Here is a 22,548-nt window from a genome sequence, read left to right as displayed (position 1 = left end):
GGTTACCGTTTTTGTGCATGCAACAGAGTGTTTCAGTGATACATTCAGTACTGTGAATAGTACATATCTTTGACTTCAGGGCCTATAGCAAGATTTTTAATGGTTAGACATCAGATTTCTTAAAACTGAATTGTGGTATAAATGGCTCAGTGACTAAGTTTGACTTTTTCCCAACACCTAATGATTCTTCATTCATCAGAAAAACACCTATGATAAGTCATTGGGCATAGTTAAAAATCACATCCAGGGAAGCGGATTTGGTTCAACTGATAGAGCATCTGCCTATCACATGGGAGGTCCAGGGTTCAAACCCAAGACTTCCTGACCAGTGTGATGAGCTGGCCCATGCACAGTGCTGATGCACACAAAGAGTGCCATGCCATGCAGGGGTGTCCCCCACATAGGGGAGCCTGATGCACAAGGAGTGCACCCCACAAGGAGAGCTGCCCTGTGCAAAAAAAAGCACAGCCTGCCCAGGAATGGCACCGCATACACGGAGAGCTGATGTAGCAAGATGATGCAGTAAGAAGAGACACAGATTCCCAGTGCCACTGACAAGAATGCAGAAGAACACACAGCAAATGGACACAGAGAGCAGACAATGGTGGGGGAGGTGGGACAGGCAGGAGAGAGAAATAAATAAAAAATAAATCTTAAAAAAAAAAATCACATCCAAATGCTGCAAATGAACATGAAGAAATAACTTCCAGAGCCAAATTCCACCACAGAGGGGACGTGGACTCCACTAGCACCAAGACATTCAACCTTCTAGATGGAGCACAGTCCACTGAAGAAATATCGAAAATCGTCTGTAGAGAGAACTCTTCCCATAATTCCTAGGTCTGTATTTGATCTGAAAAGTCTGTCAAAGCTTCTCAAGAACCCCTAATTCTGAGTTAAGATTTTCTACCTTGGAAAACATAAAGAATGGAAAGAAAACCCAACTAAATATGGAAACCAACAGCTCAAACGGTGGCTATCCAGCCAGATACGATTTCTACATGAATGATTTCAAACAATATCCCTCTCATAGAAAGGGAAAACATGACTGTTATTTACTTTTCAATTTAATTTTTACTTTCATATAAGATATACATTACTAATTTAAAATTTCATGTAGTTCTATAAGGATTCTAACAACAAAACTCCAGCAATTTCTGTCTCTCACCTCCCCTAATCTCATCCTTCTAGAGGCAATCACTGTCAACTTCTTTACCTCTTTCTTCGGATTCTCTATTGGCTTCCTGCTATGGAAAAGAAAGAACTAGGATCCTTTTACTATATATACTCATTTCCCCTCACCATCTTTCCATTATAGCTACATTATGCAGTATACTTCAATTACATTCCCATTTTATACAGTGCTTTTGTTTTCTTAAGAGTTAATAAGGATTTCATTTCTTCATTTGGTAAGTTATCTATATATTTATCCATAATTTGTTCCCAAACTCCTCTCTAAAGAGGTTCAATTTATTGGTTCAATTTATTCACACACATCAGGTTATCCCTCAATGTCATACTTTCTTAGAGAAATCACTCCTGGAGTCCTCCATCTCCTGCCTCAATCTGAGCTAAATATTCTCTTGGCCTGATGCATATTTTCCTGAGATTTTTCCTTCTCTGTCCTCTTTTGGATTCCCTTTGCTGCTTCCCTAGCCTATCCTTATAAGTCTTTTTCCTTTTTTGGTTCCTTCCTTGTTTGGGTGGAGCACGTCTTTAAGGAACTTTCTTAAAAGGGTACATGAGAGGTAAATTTTCTAAGACTTTGCCTTTCTAAAAAAGTCTTCATGCTACACCCATCTTGGATAGTTTATCTGGGGAAAGAATTCTATATTAGCAATTATTTTCTTTAGAATTTTGAAGGCATTGATCCATTGTCTTCTGACCTCCAAGACTGTTGCTGCAATACCTGATAATATTTTAATTCTCAATCCTTTGTTTATGGCTCCTTTTACTCCCTCAAAAAAGTTTGGGCCCTTCTCTGTCCACAGTGTTCCAAAGTTTGTGATGTTATGCCTTGGTGAACACTTGTAGGCACTTTTAACTGTAAACTACGATCATTCAGTCTGGAGGAATTTTTCTTGAATTATTTCTTCAATGATTTCCTCCAGTCTTTTTCCTTCACTCTTCCTTTCTATAACTTCTATTAGTCAGACATTGTACCTACTGATCTAATATTCATACTTCTTATCACTTCTTTTCTATTTCTGTCTTTTTGTTGTACTTACTGTGAGATTCCCTCAACTTTATTTCCAGCTATTCTAATGTCCTACTTTGGTTATCATATTTTTGTTTTCAAAAGTTCAATTTTGTTCTTTGAATGTTCTTTTAAAAAAATATTAAAGACCCTTTTGTTCTTGTTTTATAAATTCAGCATCTTCTTATCTCTTAACACTCTAAAAATATTAATGTAATTTTTTTTCCTAAGTTTTCTTCTACATGTCCCAGCATTGTCTACTTTTCCTCTATTTGGTTTGCTTGCTTCGGTTTTTGGTGGCAGAGGTGTTTCTCAAATCCCTGCTGCGCCTAAGTGTGGCATCGTCCTGAGATATAATCGTGGCTGCAGACTCTTGGGAACTCAGTAAAGGGCAGGTGTGGGTGGGTGGGAGCCTTCTCCTCCTGCCTGAGCAGGCCACGCCTCCTCTTGTCCACCCTGAGAGGGAACGGCCTCCATCTGGAGGGGAGGAAGCCACTGCCCACTGAATGGTGTGGTTTTGGGTCTAGAGAGCCCAACTCTTCACTGTATGGACGTTCACACAGCCTTAGTGCTTTCAGACCCACTTGCTGCCCTCTCCCAAAACTGCTTCAGCAGTGCTCAACCTCTCTAGTTCCTGAGCGTTCTGAGGTTCTGCAGTGGGCTTGCTTTGGTTCCCGGTATCCCCCAGGGCCAGCTGAGCTTCAGCTTCAAGAGTCTGCTCTCTCGGTTATCACTCATCCATTTTCCCTCCAGCTTCCAAACTGTTGTTACCCTGTTCTCCATTATCTTCATCCTAACGGGTTTATACCTTTTTGAAAAATCCTTTTTACTGCCATTTAAGAGAGTTTTCAGGAAGAATGGAGGTAAATGCATATGTTCAATTTTCTGTATTAAACTGAAAATCTTCCTATTTTTAATATGATGTTTTATGTTTGTAATTTTTTTAAAAATTGGGGTGATTTTTTACAATATTTATTCAGATTTATGTGTGTACCTGAATTCCTTACATCAGTGGTTCTCAAAGGATGGTTCCCCAGGCCATCAGTATCAGCTAAGAACTTGCTAGAAATATAAAATTTTGGGCCCCATCCCAGACTTACTGCATCAGAAACTCAGGGGGTAGAGCCCAGAAGTCTGTTTGAACCAGCCTTCCAGATGGTTCTGATGCTCACTAGAGTTTGAGAACCACTGCTGTAGGTGATGCAGGGATTCTGAAAGTTTGAGAAACACTACCCTGCTTTCAAAGTCAGCCCCAGATGCAGCTCCTCAAATGAAAACCTACTGAAGTGCCCAACAGAACAGAAGGATTTCGAGCTGGCTTCCTCTAATAGCACCCATGCCCCCCATCCCAGGAAAGCAGGTGTACATCTAGATGGTTTTTCCTTCCTGGACTTCCATCAAGACTCTGATGTGATCCCCAGCCTCCTAGGCTGGGGTCGCTGAGGCAGATTAGGCACGGTGTGAGAAGACAAGGCAGTGTGCAGTGTACAGGTTTGCAGACTGGGGATGTATTAATAACAGGCCTCTCCCTCTTCCACATCTTCTACCATCAACACTTGGGAGCCTTCCCCTTCCCTCAGGGCAGGGAGCCTGCCGGAAACTCACGGGAAAGGAGAGTCCCTGTTCTGCCTCTTGAGTCCACAGAGACTCACTCAAGAAGCTGCGAAAAGGTTCTTCACCCACCGTGGCCTTCTGCCTACCTTCCCCCACCACACACGCGCTTGTCCACCCACCTGTTTGGCTGAGCCCTCAGTCTGCATCCGTCTCCTTCCCTTCTTCTTCCTCTCCCCACCGCAGCAGCTCATCTCTCCATCCTGGAGGCAGAAGGAACCACCTGAATTCTCTGTTTAGCACAGTTAATATTTCTGCTCCTTTCCACCTTCCCTCCCAGGTATATCTTCACTGTCATTTACACTTTTGAAGCCTTGATAAAGATATTGGCAAGAGGGTTTTGTCTAAATGAGTTCACTTACCTGAGAGATCCTTGGAACTGGCTGGATTTTAGCGTCATTTCCCTGGCGTGAGTATTCCTCCGTGCTGGCTCATGTGTGTGTCCATGGGGCTATGGGTTGTCCGAGTTTCATCCTCTCAGTCCAGCTTCCTCGTTCAGCACATGTGGTCTGGGCTTTTCCTGCCCCTGAATGCTGCTTTCAGCCTGGGGGTCACTTTCCAGCATCCTGTAGGGAGGACTCAGATGCCTCAGGTTTGGGCTGATGACGGCCCCTTAGAAGGGCCGGATAAGGCTCAGCCTTGTCCCTAACCAACATCGAGAACTTTCTCTAAGCAGACAGTGTCTGACGAGAAAAACATTGCAACCTACCCTCAGTCAGTGCTAAGGAGTCTACAGGTGGAAAAGTCAAGATCTGTTCCGGGTCCTTCCCAGGCTCGGGCCCCCCACACCTGCCCTTAGTTATTGTGCACTCATCCCAGCACCTCTCCTTGCAGACGCTGACCGACTTCTCGCCCCACAGATACCTCGCTGAAGCAACCGAGTTCCGAGGGTTCTCAGGCCTGCGGACGTTCAGAGTCCTTAGGGCGTTGAAAACGGTTTCTGTGATCCCAGGTAAGATGCGTTAATCAGCACTTTTTTATTCACAGAGCCTATGTTTCCCAATCCTAATGTCCTCCTGGGATTTTCACAAGAGCCCTGTAAGGCTCCAGGGCAGGAACCATCGTCCCTGCTCGAGAGACAAACTGGGCCCTGAGAGCAGGGAAGGCGAGGCCAAGGGCTCGGCCCTGGCAAGAGCCTCACAGACCTAACGTCCCCACGCTGGACCTGTGTCCACCTTGGATATGGCCTTGTCGTCAGAACGGGCCGTGACTCCTTTTCTGCTCTTGTTGTGAGATGCTTGCAAGACCCTGGCTGGATTCTCATTTATACATTAGACCAAGGGTTTATTTTTTCTCTTTTTTTTAAATTCAAGCTTTATTCCAAATTCAAAAAAAAAAAAAAATTACAGGGAAAGGCAACACAACAAATCACAGAGGCATTATATGATATAATTATTATTAGCATGATATGAACATGATTAAGCATTTTTTTCATTAATAAGGAGACCTTGACTACATCATTTAACTAATCTGTGTTCATCTGTTGTATCTTTCTGAACACTAGAGGAAAAACTGAGTTAGTAGTTGGAATTAATGAGATAAAAGTGCCTGGACAGAATTTTTTAGGCATAATGGTTCTAAAACTAAGGGTTTGGACATGGAAATAGTGAGGAAGGGAGAAGGCCGTCCTGGGCTCTGGTTAGTATCTCCACCGTTTCCATGTATCTGAAACTTGAGCCTTGCCCCTGAACTTGGACCTGCAAAGGAGAAAAGAATTAGTCAACTCTTGGTTACAGAGGATTTAGAAACAGAAACAGGTCACCAAAGCTCATCTTATTGGGCTTCCACGGTGCCATCATCAGCACTGGCCCAGAGACCACCCTCACCCCCTACTACATCGATGGTGGAGCTGCCGAGAGCAGAGACAGGACAAAACCACTGACCAGGACCTGGCGCTTCCCCTTGTGGGCAATGGGTTATGGCCCCTCGCCCTGGAGAACAGGAGCGGTCGTCCTAGATGGGAAGTGCCTCTACCATTCCATGTCTGGCTCTCTGGAGAAGGACTGGGAAATCTTTACCAGCTCTCACTGGACAAGCTTCTGCCTGAAGGAAGCCACAGCAAACAAGTAGTTGGCTCTGCCCTTGGTGTCCCTCTCACCAACTCTTAGCCAAGAAGGCCCTGAGTCTTGACACAAGACCCCTTCCTGTGCAGACCCTCTCACGCCTTGCCTCACTCCTCTGCCTATCTTGCATTGTGTTCCAGAGCCTACCGGTGTTCTGCAAACACTGCATGCCCCTGCTCACCTCCTGTCCTTGGGCCAGGCTCTTCCCTCTGCCAGGAGCACCTTCCTCCTCTCTTACTCAACTCAGGGAACCGCCCTGGCCTTTCCCAACTTCCCTAACCCACCCACCCCCACCCCCAAGCCTGTGTTAGGGCTGCTCTGTATGTACCTATCTGCCCTTCACCTGCCAGTGCCTCAACCATCGGCTACCAGCCCAGGAACTGATGCCTGTTGTGGTCAGTGGACGTCTGTCAACCACACTGACGACCCAGGACAGATCCCAGACTGCACCCGACGGAGCTCTGCTTCTTGGGAAGCCGATCTCCCAGAGAAGAGGCTTCCATTTGCCACAGCAACAAAGCATCACTTCTTAAACACGTAGGGCCCCTTGTCCGCTGGCAGCTATGCTCAGTCTCGGCGTTTCTGCCTCAGGACTCTCTCTCGGGCCTCTATGGTCTCACTCTATTGCTCTGTTCTACTCTCTGTCTAGCTGTCTTTTTCTTTGTGCCTGTGTCCCACTGCATTTCTTTCTCCCCCCTTCCCCCCCATCTCTGCCTCATTCTGTCTCCCTTGTGGCTAGCTCGCGCTCTCTCCCTCTTTCTCTCACATGCATACACACACACAGTGAGGTTTGTGTGTCTCAAGCCTCGAGCTGCCTCCCAGAACGGAGGTGAGCGGAGAAAGACAGATGCCAAATGGCTGGAGGGACGTGGGTAGCCTCAGCCTGGCCAACGCCTGGTACGCGGTGGGTACTCAGGGGCTGGACTCAGCGCATATAGCCTGACGGCGACGTGACCTGTGACCTGTGACGCCTGGCCACAGCCGCCTCACTTTGCAACGGCGGCAGCTGACCCTGCCTGCCTGCTTCTCGGGCTTGTTGCAAGGCTCGGATGAGGACTCCTTGGGACTGCGCGAGCCTTCGTGAAGCACCTCACACCTCTGCGTAGTGCGGGAGGAGGGCGGGAAGGGGCGAGCGGGCCAGGCGCACATGCGCGCTGCGTGGTGCCGCGTGGGAGCACGACTCGCCTCCCGCAGGGCTGAAGCTCATCGTCGCTGCCCTGGTGCACTCGGTGAGGAAGCTGGCCGACGTGACCGTGCTCACCGTCTTCTGCCTGAGCATCTTCGCCCTCGTGGGCCTGCAGCTCTTCAAGGGCAACCTCAAGAACAAGTGCGTCAGGAACGGCACGGATCCGACCCAGGCGGGCAATTCCTCCATCGGGAAGTGTGAGTAGACTCGGGCCCGGGGCGAAGGGCTGGCTGCCGAGAGACGTGCAGCCCTCGCTCGCCTGCAGTAAGCATGTAATCGACTCCTTTTTCTGCTGCAATGCGAGTGGAACTCTACTTTGGAATCCTGCACGTCCCGTTGCCCAGTGTCCCCTTTGCCAGGACATGCCCTATAAATCCAGGGCAAGCCAGTTTGCCTCTGCGGAGGAGGCCCGGTCTTTCTGTTCTCAGGTGGGCTTTCCCCTCCCAGTGGCCCGGCATGCACGCTGAGTGTCCAGGGCCAGGGACCCGCCTTGCTCAGGCAGGACGCCTAGATCACACGGGACTTCAGCAGGAAGGTTCAGGACCACCCGTGAGGCTTTCATTTCTTCCTTTCTTTTGCAGATTTCTACATCAATAAGACAGGTACCTCTGATCCCTTACTGTGTGGCAATGGATCTGATGCAGGGTGAGTACTCAGCTCTGACAGAGCTCCAATGCCCAGTGGTCCTTTCTCTGTCCTGTCACTAGAACTTTCTGGAAAGAAACTGGGTTCCAGGCCCTGAGAAAGATGCAGAAATGCATACATCATGGCCTCTGCCAAACCAGAACTCAGAGGGAGGGAGTGTGTGAGTTAGCTTTTGCTGAGTAACAAATCACCCCAAAATTGAATGGCTTAAAACAGCAACCATGTACTTCATTCACGACTCTGCACGCCGCAGTGCAGGCTGGGACTGGTGGGTGTTCTGACGTTGGCTGGTTCGGCCATGCACCTGCAGACAGCTGGCCGATCAGATCAGCTGGCCGGTGCTGACCTCTGATGACTTCAGCTGGGCTGGCTAGTCTGCTCACAAGATCTCTCATCCCCCAAGAAGCTCCCCTGGGCCTGTTCTCATGGCCAAGGCAGAAATCCAAGAAAAAGAGTGGAAGTGGGGGGGCCTCTTGAGACCTCTAACGAATTCTTGACCAAAGCAAGTCATAGACCAGTCCAGATCCAAGAGGTGAGGAAATAGTCTCCTCTCCCTGATCGTACAGTAAGGGGACGTGGAAATGGAAGTGGAATAATTGTGGTCAGTTTTATAAACTGTCTATCTCTGGAAGGGATTAATATTTATTAGATATGTGTTTTGTATCAAATGCTCTACATTGATCATCACAACTCTATGGCATGGGTTTTATTATTCTCACATCCCAGAAGAAGTGCATACATCAGTTGTTGCAATTTCAAACTCTGAGGAGGACCAGATGCCCAATGAGGAAGGGGTGGGGTGGGGTAGCGAAGGAGACCCCGTGCCTTGTCATTTAAAGGAGCAGCCACTGCTCTACCCTCTTTTTGGATGCTACATGGAAATGTGGGGCCATTGCTTCCAACTTTCAAATTTCAAAAGAGAGGCAGAAAATCTGAATTTTTATGTGATATCTCCCAGCTATAAACTTTGGCTAACAGCTCCAAAAATTTTCTACATAAAGTAGGGAATCAAACAAAATCCTCAGGTCAAAATCCGTCTGAAGCCTGCCAGTCTGGAAGCTCTGATAGATACGTAGATAGATACGTAGATAAAGCTCTGATAGATGCTACACTGTAGAGAGAGAGCTCCAAGAGCTAGCGAAACCGAGATGCGCTGTAAGGAGGTCAGGGCAGGCTTCCTGGAGGTGGTGGCTGAGCTGTGCGCTGAGGGCAGGCAGGGTGTCTCCAGACTGTGCCAAAGAGAGGTCACCTGGATGGAGGCCACTCTGGGCGACGGACAGAGGGCGACGAAGCCCGGGCGGGGGGGGGGGGGGGGGGCGTCGTCCTCGGTGCTGCTGTGGCGGTGGCTCCTGAGCACAGCGAGCTGGCATCCAGCAACAATTCAGCAGGGCCGGTGGCCCCCACCCAGGACCTGGGAGGCGCCCACAGCGACCGCACCCCGGGGGCTGACAGCCCGCGTTGCCACAGTGGGCTGAGTGACGGGGGGGAGGGGGCCGCCTTAACTGGCTCCCTGCGAAACCACCTCAGAGCCGGGGGCTGGGGGCGCGGGAGACCCGGTCAGCAGCGGCTCTGGGCCTCGGTGCGCAGACACGGCCCTCGTTCCGGCTCAGGGCGGGGCTCTCCACGCCTGCCTCTGTTCGCCCTTGACTTGCACTTCCGCTGAGGCCCCTTCCTGCCTGGAGTGTGGGTTTCTCAAGGCAGCGGCTCCGGAGCGGCCTCCGGCCTCGCCCCGGTAAATCTGTGGGTCCGTCTGCGGACCAACCTCAGTTCCAAAGAGGCCAGACTTCACGCAGGGCAGCCCAGCAGGGTGGCGGAGGTGGGGAGAGCATCAGCGCGGTGGGGAGAGGCTGCCCCGGAGCCGGCAGAGTGGCCCCGAGGGCGTGCTGGGAGCGCTCCGTGGGGTGCTGGGTCCCCGAGAAGCAGAGCCCCGGCCAGTTGCCCTGCCCAGCGGCTCTGTGGCCCAAGGAAATACGAATGGCCTCCAGCATCTTCCAGCCCATCCTTCCTGTCCTCGTGAGGTGAAAACAGCAGGCCTTTGGTTTGCATTTTACACGCGGCTACTACGCTGGAGGCACTTTGCACAGTGGTCGCATAGAGGGGCTACAGTGGGCTCCACGGCAGCCATGGAAAGAAAGCCGCCTTCAAGCCGCTGGCACACCGGGGTAGCAGACCGACTAGCCCCTGGCAAAGGAAACCGAGAGACCTTCTCTCAATGTGGGTCGACGGGCTGCGCACGCCCGCACCGCCGGCAGTGGGGGCAGGGTTGGAGCTGGCTGTGCTGCACTGCTCTGTGTTTGTGAGTGTGTCTGAAGGAAGGAGAGCCCCGGAGGTCAGTGCTGGGGTCCCGGGAGCAGAAGAACGCAGAGCTGCAAATAAGGACTTCCTGTTGCTTGGCCAGGCCCACCCGCCATGCCGCCACCTCACCCCCTTACTACGAGAGCGACGGGAGCCCCATGCTCCCCCATCCGTCCTCAGGCGCATCCAGCCACTTGACAGTTACATCGTGTCTGTGTTCTTACCTGTGTGATTCAGGAAATCTGCTGCTCCCCTCTGAATCTCACCTTCCTCACCTTTAAGAAAAGATTGTTGGGAGGATCAAATTACACATCTGTAAAGCACCTGGGAGAGGCACAGTCAGTGCTGAGTAGGTGGGAAACGTCCTTTTCCTTGTGATTCCTAAGTGGGCGGTGGCCTTGGCTAGTGTAGACAAGTCTGCAGGTGCGGCCGACAGGCTCAGGTGTCCAGTCTGGTCACTGTGCTGACTCTGCGCCCAGGCGTGAACTTGCTGAGGGCCTCCCTCTCGTGGGGCCGCCCCTGGGCAGTCAGCTGGCCGCCCCTGACCACCCCCCTGGGCGTGGCCCTGCCCCGGGAACTGTGGCCCAAGGGCACCACCGTCCCCACCTCGTGGATGAGGGAAAGGAGACCTAAAGAGCCTGCGCGCCCAGCGCCCCCAGCTGACGAAGGGGATGCAGGCCTTCGACTCGGGTCTCGGGGCTCCAGACCCGAGGTGTCCCCCGCAGCGCTGGGCCGCCTGCCCCGGAAGCAGAGCTGTGCAGTGAGCGCCTTCTCTGTCCCCGCGCAGCCACTGTCCCGACGGCTACATCTGCCGTAAAACCACCGACAACCCGGACTTCAACTACACCAGCTTTGACTCCTTTGCCTGGGCCTTCCTCGCGCTGTTCCGGCTCATGACGCAGGATTCCTGGGAGCGCCTCTTCCAGCAGGTATTGGTCCGCACGTCCCACCAGCCGCGGTGGGAGCTGCCTGGCTAACCTTCCCTGGAGGAGCCTGACAACTGTGGGGTCCCTGGGCTACGGGCGCACGTGTCTCTTCTTTCCTTTGCATTTGCAGACCCTGAGGGCTTCTGGGAAAATATATATGGTCTTTTTCGTGGTCGTCATCTTCCTGGGATCTTTCTACCTGGTCAACCTGATCTTGGCTGTGGTCACCATGGCTTACGAGGAGCAGAGGAAGATGACCATGGATGAAACTGAAGCAAAGGAGAAGTTTTTCCAGGAAACCCTCGAGAAGCTCCGGAAGGAGCAGGAGGTTTGTGCAGGAGGGTTGGTGCGGTCAGCTGCAGGCTGCAGATGCTTGGGTAGAGGTCTGGACCAGCTGCTTAGGTTCAGGCTGCCGTTCCAGGGAGCTAGAGAAGGATTCCGCTACTTCAGGGACCATGTTAGGTCAGGTTTCCGCAGAGAAGGGCCTAAGTGAAGATGCTTGTGTGAATGGCTTGTTGAGGAGTGCTCTCAGGAGAGAGTAAAGGAGGAATACGGGGCGGGGGGGGGGGGGACGGACTATGCAAGGAAGTGGTCTCCTCTGGAAGCTCCCTCCAGCCTGAGCCTACGGGGAGCACTGGGGCATGACTTGGACCAAAGAATTAACCTCTGGGAAGTGGACTTGGCCCAGTGGTTAGGGCGTCCATCTACCACATGGAAGGTCCATGGTTCAAACCCTGGGCCTCCTTGACCCGTGTGGAGCTGGCCCATGCGCAGTGCTGATGTGCTCAAGGAGTCCCGTGCCACGCAGGGGTGTCCCCCATGTAGGAGAGCCCCACACGCAAGGAGTTGGCCCCATAAGGAGAGCCGCCCAGTGTGAAAGAAAGTGCAGCCTGCCCAGGAATGGCACCGCACACACGGAGAGCTGACACAACAAGATGACGCAACAAAAAGAAACACAAGGGAAGCAGATTTGGTTCAACTGATAGAGTGTCTGCCTACCATACGGGAGGTCCAGGGTTCAAACCCAGGGCCTCCTGACCCAAGTGGTGAGCTGGCCCACACGCAGTGCTGATGCACACACGGAGTGCCATGCCACACAGGTGTGTCCCCCCGCGTAGGGGAGCCCCACGCACAAGGAGTGTGCCCCAAAGAGAGCTGCCCAGCGCAAAAAAGTGCAGCCTACCCAGGAGTGGCACCGCACACACAGAGAGCTGACGCAGCAAGACGATGCAACAAAAAGAGATGCAGATTCCCGGTGCCACTGACAAGAATACAAGCAGACACAGAAGAACACACAGCGAATGGACACAGAGAACAGAAAACTGGGAGGGGGGTGGGGGGAAGGGGAGAGAAATAAATAAAAAATAAATCTTAAAAAAAAAAAGAACTTAAAAAAAAAACACAGATTCCTGTGCCGCTGACAACAACAGAAGTACTCAAGGAAGAACACACAGCAGATAGACACAGAGAACAGACAACAGGGGCAGGAGGGAAGGGGAGAGAAATAAAAATAAATAAATAAATCTTTAAAGAGAAAAAAAAATAATTAACCTCTGTCAAGGCAAATGGGCCAGCCTTTTGTGTCCCCATATCAGTTAGTCATTGCAGGCAGACAAAGGAAATTCTCTGCACAGGAGCAGGGAATGGGAGTACTGACCAGGTAACGCCTCTGAGTAAAGTCTGCTACGGGGTCTGAATGTGGAGGTGACCCCCCGTGGATCTTCCTGCCCTGTACCAATCCCACCACCCCCAGGCCCTGACCCTTGACCTCCTCTGTTTCAAATGCCCCGCCCCATGGCAGCCCTGACGGGGGAAACACGTGCTGGTTTCAACCAGGTCCTGCTGGCTGCAGTTTCTGTTCTGTCTCAGGTGCTGGCAGCAATGGGGATTGACACAGCTTCTCTCCACTCCTGTGACGGGTCACCTTTAACCTGCAAAACTGCCAGCGAGAGATGGCACAGAATGAAGCCGAAGGTGTCAGAGGGCTCCACGGAAGAAAACAAATCACCCGCATCTGAATCCTACCACCAGCGCAGGAAGGTGAGGGGCGTGGGTGTGTCCTCAGAAAGATCACCCGTCTTTTCAGCTGTTGAGGAGGATGGGGTGACATGGGAAGGGTTTGTAGCAGGGAGGGAGCACAGAGAACGGGGCTCTACCCCTCACGTGGCAGTCTAATGAGGACGAGGGCATGAGGAGTGGGGAACAGAGGTGGTCATAGAGGCTTTTCTGGGGAGAAAGCCGCAATCCTGGGATTGTGGGATGTGTAGGAGAGGAGTCAGGTTTCAGGACTGGGAAAGTAGATGGGTGGTGATGCCAAGACACGAGGCCAGGAGAAGAGCCCCGGTTCGTAAGGAAGGTGTTGCACCCAGACTGGGCAAGCGGACCTTGTGGTCCGTGGGAAGCCAATGGCTCAGCGGTCGAGCGCTTGCTTCCCACATACAAGGTCCCGGTTTCAATCCCCAGCCCTGGGACCTCAAAAAAAAAAAAACAACAACAGAGCTCTCCCTCCTGTCCATCTGTCCATGTGAATCCATTTGTATCAGACCCAGCAAGGGGGCAGGAACTCGACCTGAGTTTTTTGTGGTCAAAAAAGCCCTAAAGCAATCTTAGCAATTAATCTAATCAAAGACCCCTCAGTTTAACGTAATCAAAGGGTATCACACCCAGGGGAATAGATTAGTTTACAAATATAAGCTTTCTCTTTTTGGGATTCATAAAATAATCTCAAACTGCTACACAGCGGTTGAGGTGAAGACCTGGGAGGAATACAGCAGCTATTGTGCAGAACCCACAGGAGACAGCCTACTTGGATGGTTGCATTTTAAAACGTCTAATTCTCAGATTCAGAGGTCATTGCCCATCATTTATCAAATTGGTTAATTCTCTATTAATTGGTGGTCAAAGAGGAACTGTGTGTCAAATGTGGGACCAATAAATTCTTCTCCTTTTCTTCATTGGTTTGCTTGGTGCCCAAACACAAATAATTCAGTCTTCTCTCTTTAATATTAGCTTTTCAATTCTTCTCCTGTGCTTCAAAAGTGAGAAGATTCATGGATTTTTGAGTTCCATAGACCCTGACCATATATTCTAGGAAAAGGGCACCCTGCTTAAAATACCAAGTTTGCAATGGTGGTTGCTGAAAAGGATTGGGCTACAAATTATCAAAAGCAACTCCAGTTCTGTGGGATAAGGGGATATATAAGGAAATCTCTAATGGCAAGATGCCCCAACTTTAGTAGTTTAGTAAATGAAAGGAATTAAGGAAGATGAAAAAATCTAACAGTATTGTCAGAATTTGATAGAAAGTCAATGTTTAGATTTTAGAAATATTATATGCGACCTGAGGACAGAATGATGACTTGTCATGGCCAAGTGGCCCTGGGAACTAGCCAGGTTCATATACTAATTTCCTGTGAATTAGGTCCTTTTCTTTGGCAATTGTAAGCCACACATTTCCCTCTTGGAAGATTTTGATGGGAAATGCTTATTGATTGCTAGGAATGACATTGTTCTTCCAGGAAATTAGACTGCAACTCTTCCTTCATTTTCTACATTGTCCACTGCTCCAAGCTGGCCTCAAGGGACCCTGGAAGCTCATTGCATTGTAAAGCTCTGGTCTCTTCTGCAACTCAAATTCTCATACCCATTCAGGCTGGAGCTAATGAATTGTAGGACCTAGTTTTCAGACTATCTAGTACACTCCTTCATTCAACAACCTTTACCAAGATTGTCCCAGCACTGGTGCCACGCAATAGAGCCTCTTTGGAGGGTGACTCTGATGGGGACAGAGAACTTAAGAGGCAGCTTTGTCCATCCAAACAGCTGACCCATCCAGGTGACAAATCGTCCTTGGACAAGTCCTTGGCCATGATGGCCTGTTTGCCAGTCTCAGGCACTCCATACTCTCCCATTTCTCCTGGCCTTTTCCCAGGCTCTGCATAGAAAACCTTTTCCCCTGTTCCCATCTCATGTCTACTTCAGTACCCCATAGATCTGGCATCTTTATTTCGCTCCTGGAAGATCATGTGAATAAAGGCAGGGAAATGGGAGTGGGTAGAGGAAGTGTTGAGCTCCAGATTAGCCTGAGGACCAGCGTCCAGTCGACTTCCTGACTGTTCTTGGGGCAATGTCCAGTCTTTCCTAGGCCTCACCTCTGGGACACGCCGGGCTAGCCATGGCAGTGCATTCCATTTCCGGGTCCCTGGCCGGGACGTCTCACTTCCTGACAGTGTCACCGATGACGGAGTCTTCTTTGGAGACCACGAAGGCCACAGGAGCTCCCTGCAGCCAGGCAGAGGTGCCGGCCAGCAGCTCCCCCTCCCTAGGAGCCCCCTGCCTCCACCCTCCAGCCCTGGCTCAGGGCACGGAGAAGATGGACACCTCACACCGCCCTCGAGTGAGCTTGCCCCTGGAGCCGGCGAAGACTCGGTGAGTTCGGATATTCCAACTCTCTTGAGCTGACCTCCAGCTGCAGGACTTGGGTCAGGAAGCCCAGAACATCTCCATGGATGCATCCTTTAGACAGCGCTATGCCTAACTCCTGCCAGCTCAGCCCACAGTAAAGCAGGGGCAAGCTCAAATTGGACCCTGGTGACTAACTGGCCAGCGCAACGCAGTAGAGTGGCCACAGAGTGTGCTGGCCAGCCGGGGACTCCTCATCTGGGGCAGCTGTGGTCTGCGCTGAGCTCTCCCCAGGTCCAGCAAGGACACCTGCAGTGCCTCTCATTCACCCTCTTTAGCCAGCCAGGGGCGCAGAGCAGGGTGTGAGCCTGCTTCTGAGAGAACCGAAATATGTTTCCACTGACTCGGACCAATCTCTGAGTGGATGCCCCGTGACTCAGGTCCCAGCAAGAAACAAGCGAGCAAGTGGAGAGCGTCTGAGTTTAGAGGGAGCATATGGGACAGAGAGGCACCTGGAGACCAGTAGCGGGGCGAGGCTGAGCAGAGAAGGGGGAAAGTGGAACCACGCCACAGGGTCCTAAAGTCAGAGCCAGCTTTCAGGGCTCCTGTGAGATACTTGAGTACTCTAGAAATTGCGTCACTCAAGAAACCTTGTCATGGACCCCTCACCCTCATTTATCCATTCCCTGAAGTCCCTCCTTCCCAAGTATTCTACCCTTTATTCATTCTAGATAAGTGGCTAGCACAGGATTCAACTCCTTAAGCTCTTCCATATCACACAGACCTGGATTTCAGTCCCAGCAGTGCCCGTTACCAATCAAGTCACCTGTTTCAAGTGCCTTAAATTCCCCAAGCCTCCATGTGTCCTCTGTAAAAAGGTGGGAGGATTAAATGAAATAACAAAGCACCCACTTTTATATACATGTGTCTGACAACCATCAATAGTAGCTGCTAGTATCATTTGTTGAGTCTTCATGGTTGGAAACTTTCTGAAAATGCCTTTATATTTCTTAAACACCTACTGTGTGCCTATGAACTTTACCTATGGTCAGTGCTCAGAATAAACGCTTGATGAAGACTGAATGGTTTGTTCAGTGCTGAGTCAGCTGCTGGGGGTCTCAGAGCCCCATCTCAGGACCCAGCTCAGGCCTCACAGAGACTTCCAGGGAAGACCAGGTGGGGGGCTTTGTGGGGGGCTCTTCTGAAGTGGCGTCAGGCAGCTGCCAACTGCGTGACCAAAACACGCAAGTGTTCCCTGCGGAAAGAAGCGCCTTGCAGAAGGGGCCTGGGTTGTTTACTGGGAAGGGAAATAGGCCTATCACGGGAGGGAAGGACCCCTGGAGCCGAAATTCTATGGAGAAGTCCTGTGAACTGCCCAGAGGAGCATCTGTGTGCCCGCCTGGCCTGCGCTCCTGCCACTCTCCCCTGCCCTTGCTGGGGTCCTCGGAGACCCTTTAGCAGCCCCTTTCCCACTTCTCACAACCAGCCTGGGCTCTGGCCCTTGTGCCACTTCAAGCAGCAGCCCTTTTTGTCCAAGCACACTAGGGAGGACAGAGGCTCAGCTCTGCAGGGCCCTGGCCAGCGGGAGGCTGGAGGCTGCAGAGGATAGAGGCTCAGCTCTGCAGGGCCCTGGCCATCAGGAGGCTGCAGAGGACAGAGGCTCAGCACTGCAGGGCCCTGGCCGGCGGGAGGCTGGAGGCTGCAGAGGACAGAGGCTCAGCACTGCAGGGTCCTGGCTGGCAGGAGGCTACAGAGGACAGAGACTCAGCACTGCAGGGTCCTGGCCACGGGAACCTGGAGGCTACAGAGGACAGAGACTCAGCACTGCAGGGCCCTGACCAGCGGGAGGAAGGAGGCTGCAGAGGACAGAGACTCAGCACTGCAGGGCCCTGGCCGAGGGAACCTGGAGGCTACAGAGGACAGAGACTCAGCACTGCAGGGCCCTGACCAGCGGGAGGAAGGAGGCTGCAGAGGACAGAGACTCAGCACTGCAGGGCCCTGGCCGCGGGAACCTGGAGGCTGCAGAGGACAGAGACTCAGCACTGCAGGGCCCTGGCCAGCGGGAGGCTGGAGGCTGCAGAGGACAGAGGCTCAGCTCCGCAGGGCCCTGGCCAGCAGGAGGCTGGAGGCTGCAGAGGACAGAGGCTCAGCTCTGCAGGGTCCTGGCTGTAAGAAGCTGGAGGCTGCAGAGGACAGAGGCTCACACTGCAGGGCCCTGGCCGGTGGGAGGCTGGAGGCTGCAGAGGACAGAGGCACCGGCGGGAGGCTGGAGGCTGCAGAGGACAGAAGCTCAGCTCCGCAGGGCCCTGACCGGTGGGAGGCTGCAGAGGACAGAGGCTCACACTGCAGGGCCCTGCCCGGTGGGAGGCTGGAGGCTGCAGAGGACAGAGGCACTGATGGGGGGCTGGAGGCTTCACATGGGCACTGTCCTGACTTGGTGTTTGTGTCCGGCAGGCATTCGATGCCGAGCAGAAGAAGACGTTCTTGTCAGCAGAATACCTGAACCAGCCCTTCCGAGCCGAGAGGGCAATGAGCGCCGTGAGCATCTTGACCTCCGTGCTGGAGGGTGAGTGCGCTGCGCAGTGACCGCCGGGTGTGAGCGGAGGGGCCCAGCGGCACCCAGCTCGGGGCGGGACCCTGAGTGCTCCTTCCGGTGACCTGGACCCCTGCACCCTTTGGCAATGGGCTTTTTTTGTTGACAATTTTCAAAACCAACAGAATCCAAGGAATGAAATATCCTAGTTCAACCCTTTTACAAATGCATCCTGGTTCATGTGTACATTCGCATAATTAGACTTTAAACAGCAAACTGGCAGGTACCAGAGAACTTCACGCCACCACGCAGATATGCGGGAAGCTCAGTGGTCTCTCATTTCTGTTTTTAACTCACGTTCTGTCTTTTATGCTGAAGGTCAGTTTCAGGAAGTCCTGGAATTCGTGGTTCTGTCCATCGAGGGGGCTCCAACGGGCTCCGCAGGGTGCATCTAAGTTCCAGGTGCTAGCAAAGCCGGAGTGGTGGGAGGGGGGCAGGATCATGGCCGCCTGCCCCCACAGGCTCCTGTCGGACGTGGCCCGTGCCCCTCTCCCTGAGCGTGGGTTTCTCTGATTGAGCCTTTATTTTGCCCCGGGATGTGGAGAAGGTGGCCTCTGTCAGACCCAGTTGTCCCTCATCTCCACTGGACAATAGAAAGTGTGCTGGGCTGGAGGAAGGAAGGGGGAGCTTGGATGCTGGTGGGTCCCTGACAAGGGGCGCCATGCCGTCCCCTCCCGACCTCAGGCTGAGTCTTGCCTGGAAGGTGGTCAATAGGACCCAAAAGAACAGGCCAGCCTGTGTGTCCCCTCGCAGGTGAGAGCCAAAGGCCACACGGCCGAGCAGGAGGGGAGAGGGGCTGTGTGAGGTAAGGCGGCTCTGGAAGGCCAGTCTCCTAGGAGTCCAGGAATCTGAATGAAGAGAGGGAAGCAGCCCAGGGAGAGCCCGGGGGAGAGAATTCCAGACCGATGGACAGCAAATGCCGTGCATTTGTGAGAATGAGACAGAAATGAATAAAACGTGTGCCCCCCACACACCCCAGTTTGGGGAGACCCACGGAGGTAGCAGAGGTTAGGAACAGGACTCTGGAGCCCGACGGCCTTGCTCTGAGGGCGGCCCCGCGGCTGGCCGTGCGCTGTGCCGCTTTTGGGCTCCATGGACTGCTCTGGGCCTCAGTCTGCTCACTGTAAAACAGTGGAAATATGTTTATCTTGTAGCACCTTGTGAAGATTACATGCATTAGGATGAGCAGAGTGCTGAGAGCCGTGGTGGCCTCCAGTGAGCCCTCAGCGGCTGGTGTGGCTGTTTTTAGTCACTGGCTGGACTTCCCGGAGAGCGGAGCTGTCTGCTTTGCTCCCTGCTGGGCCCGAAGGAAGCACTTAACAAAGTGCGCGGTGAAGGAACATGCTCCACAGCGTGGGCATTGGAGGAGCCGCGCTCACTGGCGGAGACCCGGATGGATGAGCAGGACGAGAACCAGGCATGGCCAGCATCTCGGGAGGGGCGGGCCTCCTGCATGGGAGGTGCTGGGAGGGGAGACGAGGAAGGCAGGCGAGACACGGACCTTCTCGGAGAAGCTGCCCACAGGCCCCCTGAGGTTCCACCAGAGAGTTCCGAGGGACCAGCCCTGTGCGAAGGTCTCCGGGGGCATCTCGTCCACCACCCCATGGGGTACGCCAGGGTGTCTGGGCTGGCAGGCCGTGAAGGGGCAACAGGGCCCCTCTTTGGGGGACTGTGCTTGAGCCAGAGCTTTGCAATTCCCCGAGCTCAGGGCCTGGGAACCACTGGACCTTGAGAGTCCGGCCGAGATGCGACAGTGGCCGAGACTGGAAGCCAGAAGCCACGCAGTGAGCACAGCCAAGCCTCTGCCTCCCCACTTCGGGGACAGTGGCACGGAGCAAGTTATCACTGTGCTGTGTGTCACAAAGAAGTGTGCTGTGCTAAGGGGAAGACGGGAAGTTTAGCCTGGGGTCAGGGAAGTATTCCAGGCATGAATTCCTGACGCAGGAGAGAGTATAACATTTGGAGGAATTAAAAATTCGGATGTGGCTGGAGCGTGGAAAGCAAGAAGAAAGGTTCAAAATAAGGCTAGAGATAAGCTGGAGCCAGGTCCACAGAACTTCATAGCCAGCAGTTCTCAACAAGCAGCCCGTGAGCTTGAACTGAAATTAAAAGAACATTATTCTCGTGGAGATGTGTTGGTGCGGGTGTGATGTATTTGTTAGGTAATACACACTATAGCGTAGACTTAGGGAGGTGTCTGTGGTTTTCACCTGCCTGGCAAAGGGGTCCGTGGTACAAAAAGGTTAAGAACCCCTGTCATAGACCCTATTAAGGATTTTGGACTTCATCCTAAAAACAGTAGGTTACCATTAAAGGGTGGGAGGCTGGGGAGCCACTTCTGCATTTTAGAAAGGTTACTCTGAACACTTGTGGAGAAAGGAGTTAAGAGGGGAAGAGTGTTGGCAGGGAAACCATTTAGGAGAAAACCAGGTGAGAGACGGCAGTGCCTGGACCCTGGGCAGTGGCCGTGGGGAGGGCGGGAAGTGGAAGGACTCTAGAGCTATCGAAGGGCACGTGATGCAGGACTTGATGCACAGTCCCGGCTCGAGGAGCAGCAGGGATGCTGGTGTGGCCACAGATGAGGGAAATGCTTTAGGTGGAGCAGGGGCTTCGCTGGGGAGACCTCAGAGGGGAGACTGAGTTGAGTCTGGGACATGCTGGGTTCCAGGTGCCTTGGGACACCCAGGAAGGGATGTCCATTAGGCAGTTGGCTTTATGAAAAATGGATCTAGGACTTAGAAGGTGAGGGCGAGCTAGAGACCCATATCTGAAGGCAGTTTGACTATAGGTATCAGGTAAGTGGATAAGGTCACAGAAGAAGAGAAGGTCTGGGCAGTCCCGAGAAAGTACAATGCTCAGTGCTGAGCAGAAGAGAAGGAACAGCAGAGGAGGCCAGGCAGGGTGCCCGGAAGTCACAGGAGACCCGGAAGTCACAGGAGACCCGGAAGGTCACAGCCGGCAGCCTGACATCCCCCAGAGGAAGAGAAAGGTCAGCACAGGCAAGGCGGGGAGAGGTCGGGTAGCTGAGGCCGGAGGAGGAGCCGCTGGCTTCAGTGCCACGAAGTTTGCAGCCTGAGGAAGGGAGGGCGATGACGCACGGGAGCGGGGCGAAGCCACAGCAGAGGGGGCTGAAGAACGAACGGAAGGTGAGGAGCTGGAAAGATTTTGCATAAACAACTTTTCAAGAAGTTTGTCTGTGATGTCCTAGAAGCCAAATGGAAAAAGCTTTTCAAGGAATGTTTATTTTAATACATTCTGTCAAATGCTGTGAATGGGGAGGATTTAGTAAAATGTCCCTAGGGAAGAAGAGGTGGAGTTGAAGGAAGATTTTTTGTTGTTTTTTGTTTTGTTTTGATTATATTTACCTGCTAATGGGGATGATCTGGGCAAATGGGAGAGAATGAAGATAAAGGAAAGAAGGAATACTCAGCAGATTCTGAGGTGGCCGGAGAGGATGCACAAGTGGAGGCTTGAACGGTCCACGGGAAGAGGACACCCCTTAAATGTGACAAGTGGAAAGGAGGTTCTTTGTGGGAGGAGCCAGGACCGTGTCCTGAGCTAGCAAGAGTCCGATTCTTTTGGCCTCTGTGTCTCCCCTTCAAACAAGGTCGGCAGCTCCAGGACTTCCAAGGCTGAGCCTCTTCCCATCCTGCCTCACAGGGCTTCCTGCAGAAAAGGCACATCTGTGAGAGTCCTCCTGCATCACTACTTCTTGTGCTGTTTTTGGGGTACCACAATAAATCCAGGGAGGTCCCTGCCATTGTTCAACTGGAGATTGCCAGTTTTGACCCAGGATGTGGCAACTTCTTTGGAAAACTGTGCTTTGCCACTTTTGATATCAGTTTTCTCTGAGCATGCTCCACCTTCTGATTGACCTTTGCTGCACCTAACAGCTTTTGCACATAAATTATGAGTTTTTTGGTGTTTCCTAGATTAATCAGAAATAGAGTTTGCATTTCTCTTTCTCAGTCTCTCTGATGCCTCTGGTGACTTCAGGAAGTAGAAGGAGCAGCACATTCTTCTCTCCAACTATTTAAAAATAGACTCACTTGGGCATGGATGAGACTCAAGCAGTTGAGTGCCTCCCTCTCACATGGGAGGTCCTGGGTTCAATTCTTGGTGCCTCCTAAAAAAGACATCAAGGAAAAAAATGAGCAGACAACAAGCAAAAACAAAAAGAGCAGGGAGCAGATGTGGCTCAAGCTGTTGAGCACCCACCTCCCACAAAGTAGACCCCAGGTGCAGTTCCCTGTGCCTCCAAAAGAAAAACAAAACAAAACAAAGCAGACAACAAGCAGACAATGAGCAAAAAAAAAAAAACAAAAACAAAAATGAACAGACAACAAGCAAAACCGCAAGCAAAAACAAGGATCAAAAAAAACAAGCAAACAGGGAAACCATCTTATGGGGGTGGAAACTGAATCTCTATAAAATTTACATAAAGAACACTTTAGTTTGAATAGCAACAATTCTGCAGAATTTAAAAGGTACAAAAGAGCATGCAAAAAAGAGAAGTACTCTCTGTCCACCCAGTTTCCTTCCCCAGAAACAATATTCAAACCAGTAGTTTTCTTCCTTGCAGATGGTAGTATATCAAATACACTATTCTGTGCCACACTTTGTTCAGTTCA

The 22,548-nt window shown here is 52.0% G+C and overlaps 1 protein-coding gene across 1 annotated transcript in view; it reads left to right on the top strand.

Annotated features, from left to right (window-relative positions):
* SCN10A (sodium voltage-gated channel alpha subunit 10) overlaps positions 1–22,548 on the top strand; it is a 96,016-nt gene that overhangs the window by 15,476 nt on the left and 57,992 nt on the right. The window contains exons 4-13 of the mRNA XM_058288237.1: positions 4,089–4,217; positions 4,669–4,760; positions 7,066–7,252; positions 7,462–7,469; positions 7,639–7,702; positions 10,785–10,926; positions 11,054–11,251; positions 12,793–12,963; positions 15,058–15,351; positions 17,779–17,890. Of these exons, the coding sequence (XP_058144220.1) occupies positions 4,089–4,217; positions 4,669–4,760; positions 7,066–7,252; positions 7,462–7,469; positions 7,639–7,702; positions 10,785–10,926; positions 11,054–11,251; positions 12,793–12,963; positions 15,058–15,351; positions 17,779–17,890 (1,397 nt within the window). The remainder of the gene's footprint in view (positions 1–4,088; positions 4,218–4,668; positions 4,761–7,065; positions 7,253–7,461; positions 7,470–7,638; positions 7,703–10,784; positions 10,927–11,053; positions 11,252–12,792; positions 12,964–15,057; positions 15,352–17,778; positions 17,891–22,548) is intronic.

The sequence above is a fragment of the Dasypus novemcinctus genome, chromosome 26 (assembly GCF_030445035.2).
Source record: "Dasypus novemcinctus isolate mDasNov1 chromosome 26, mDasNov1.1.hap2, whole genome shotgun sequence".
Lineage (NCBI taxonomy): Eukaryota > Metazoa > Chordata > Mammalia > Cingulata > Dasypodidae > Dasypus > Dasypus novemcinctus.
The sequence above is the reverse complement of the archived record's forward strand: the minus strand, read 5'-3'. Positions and strand labels throughout refer to the sequence as shown.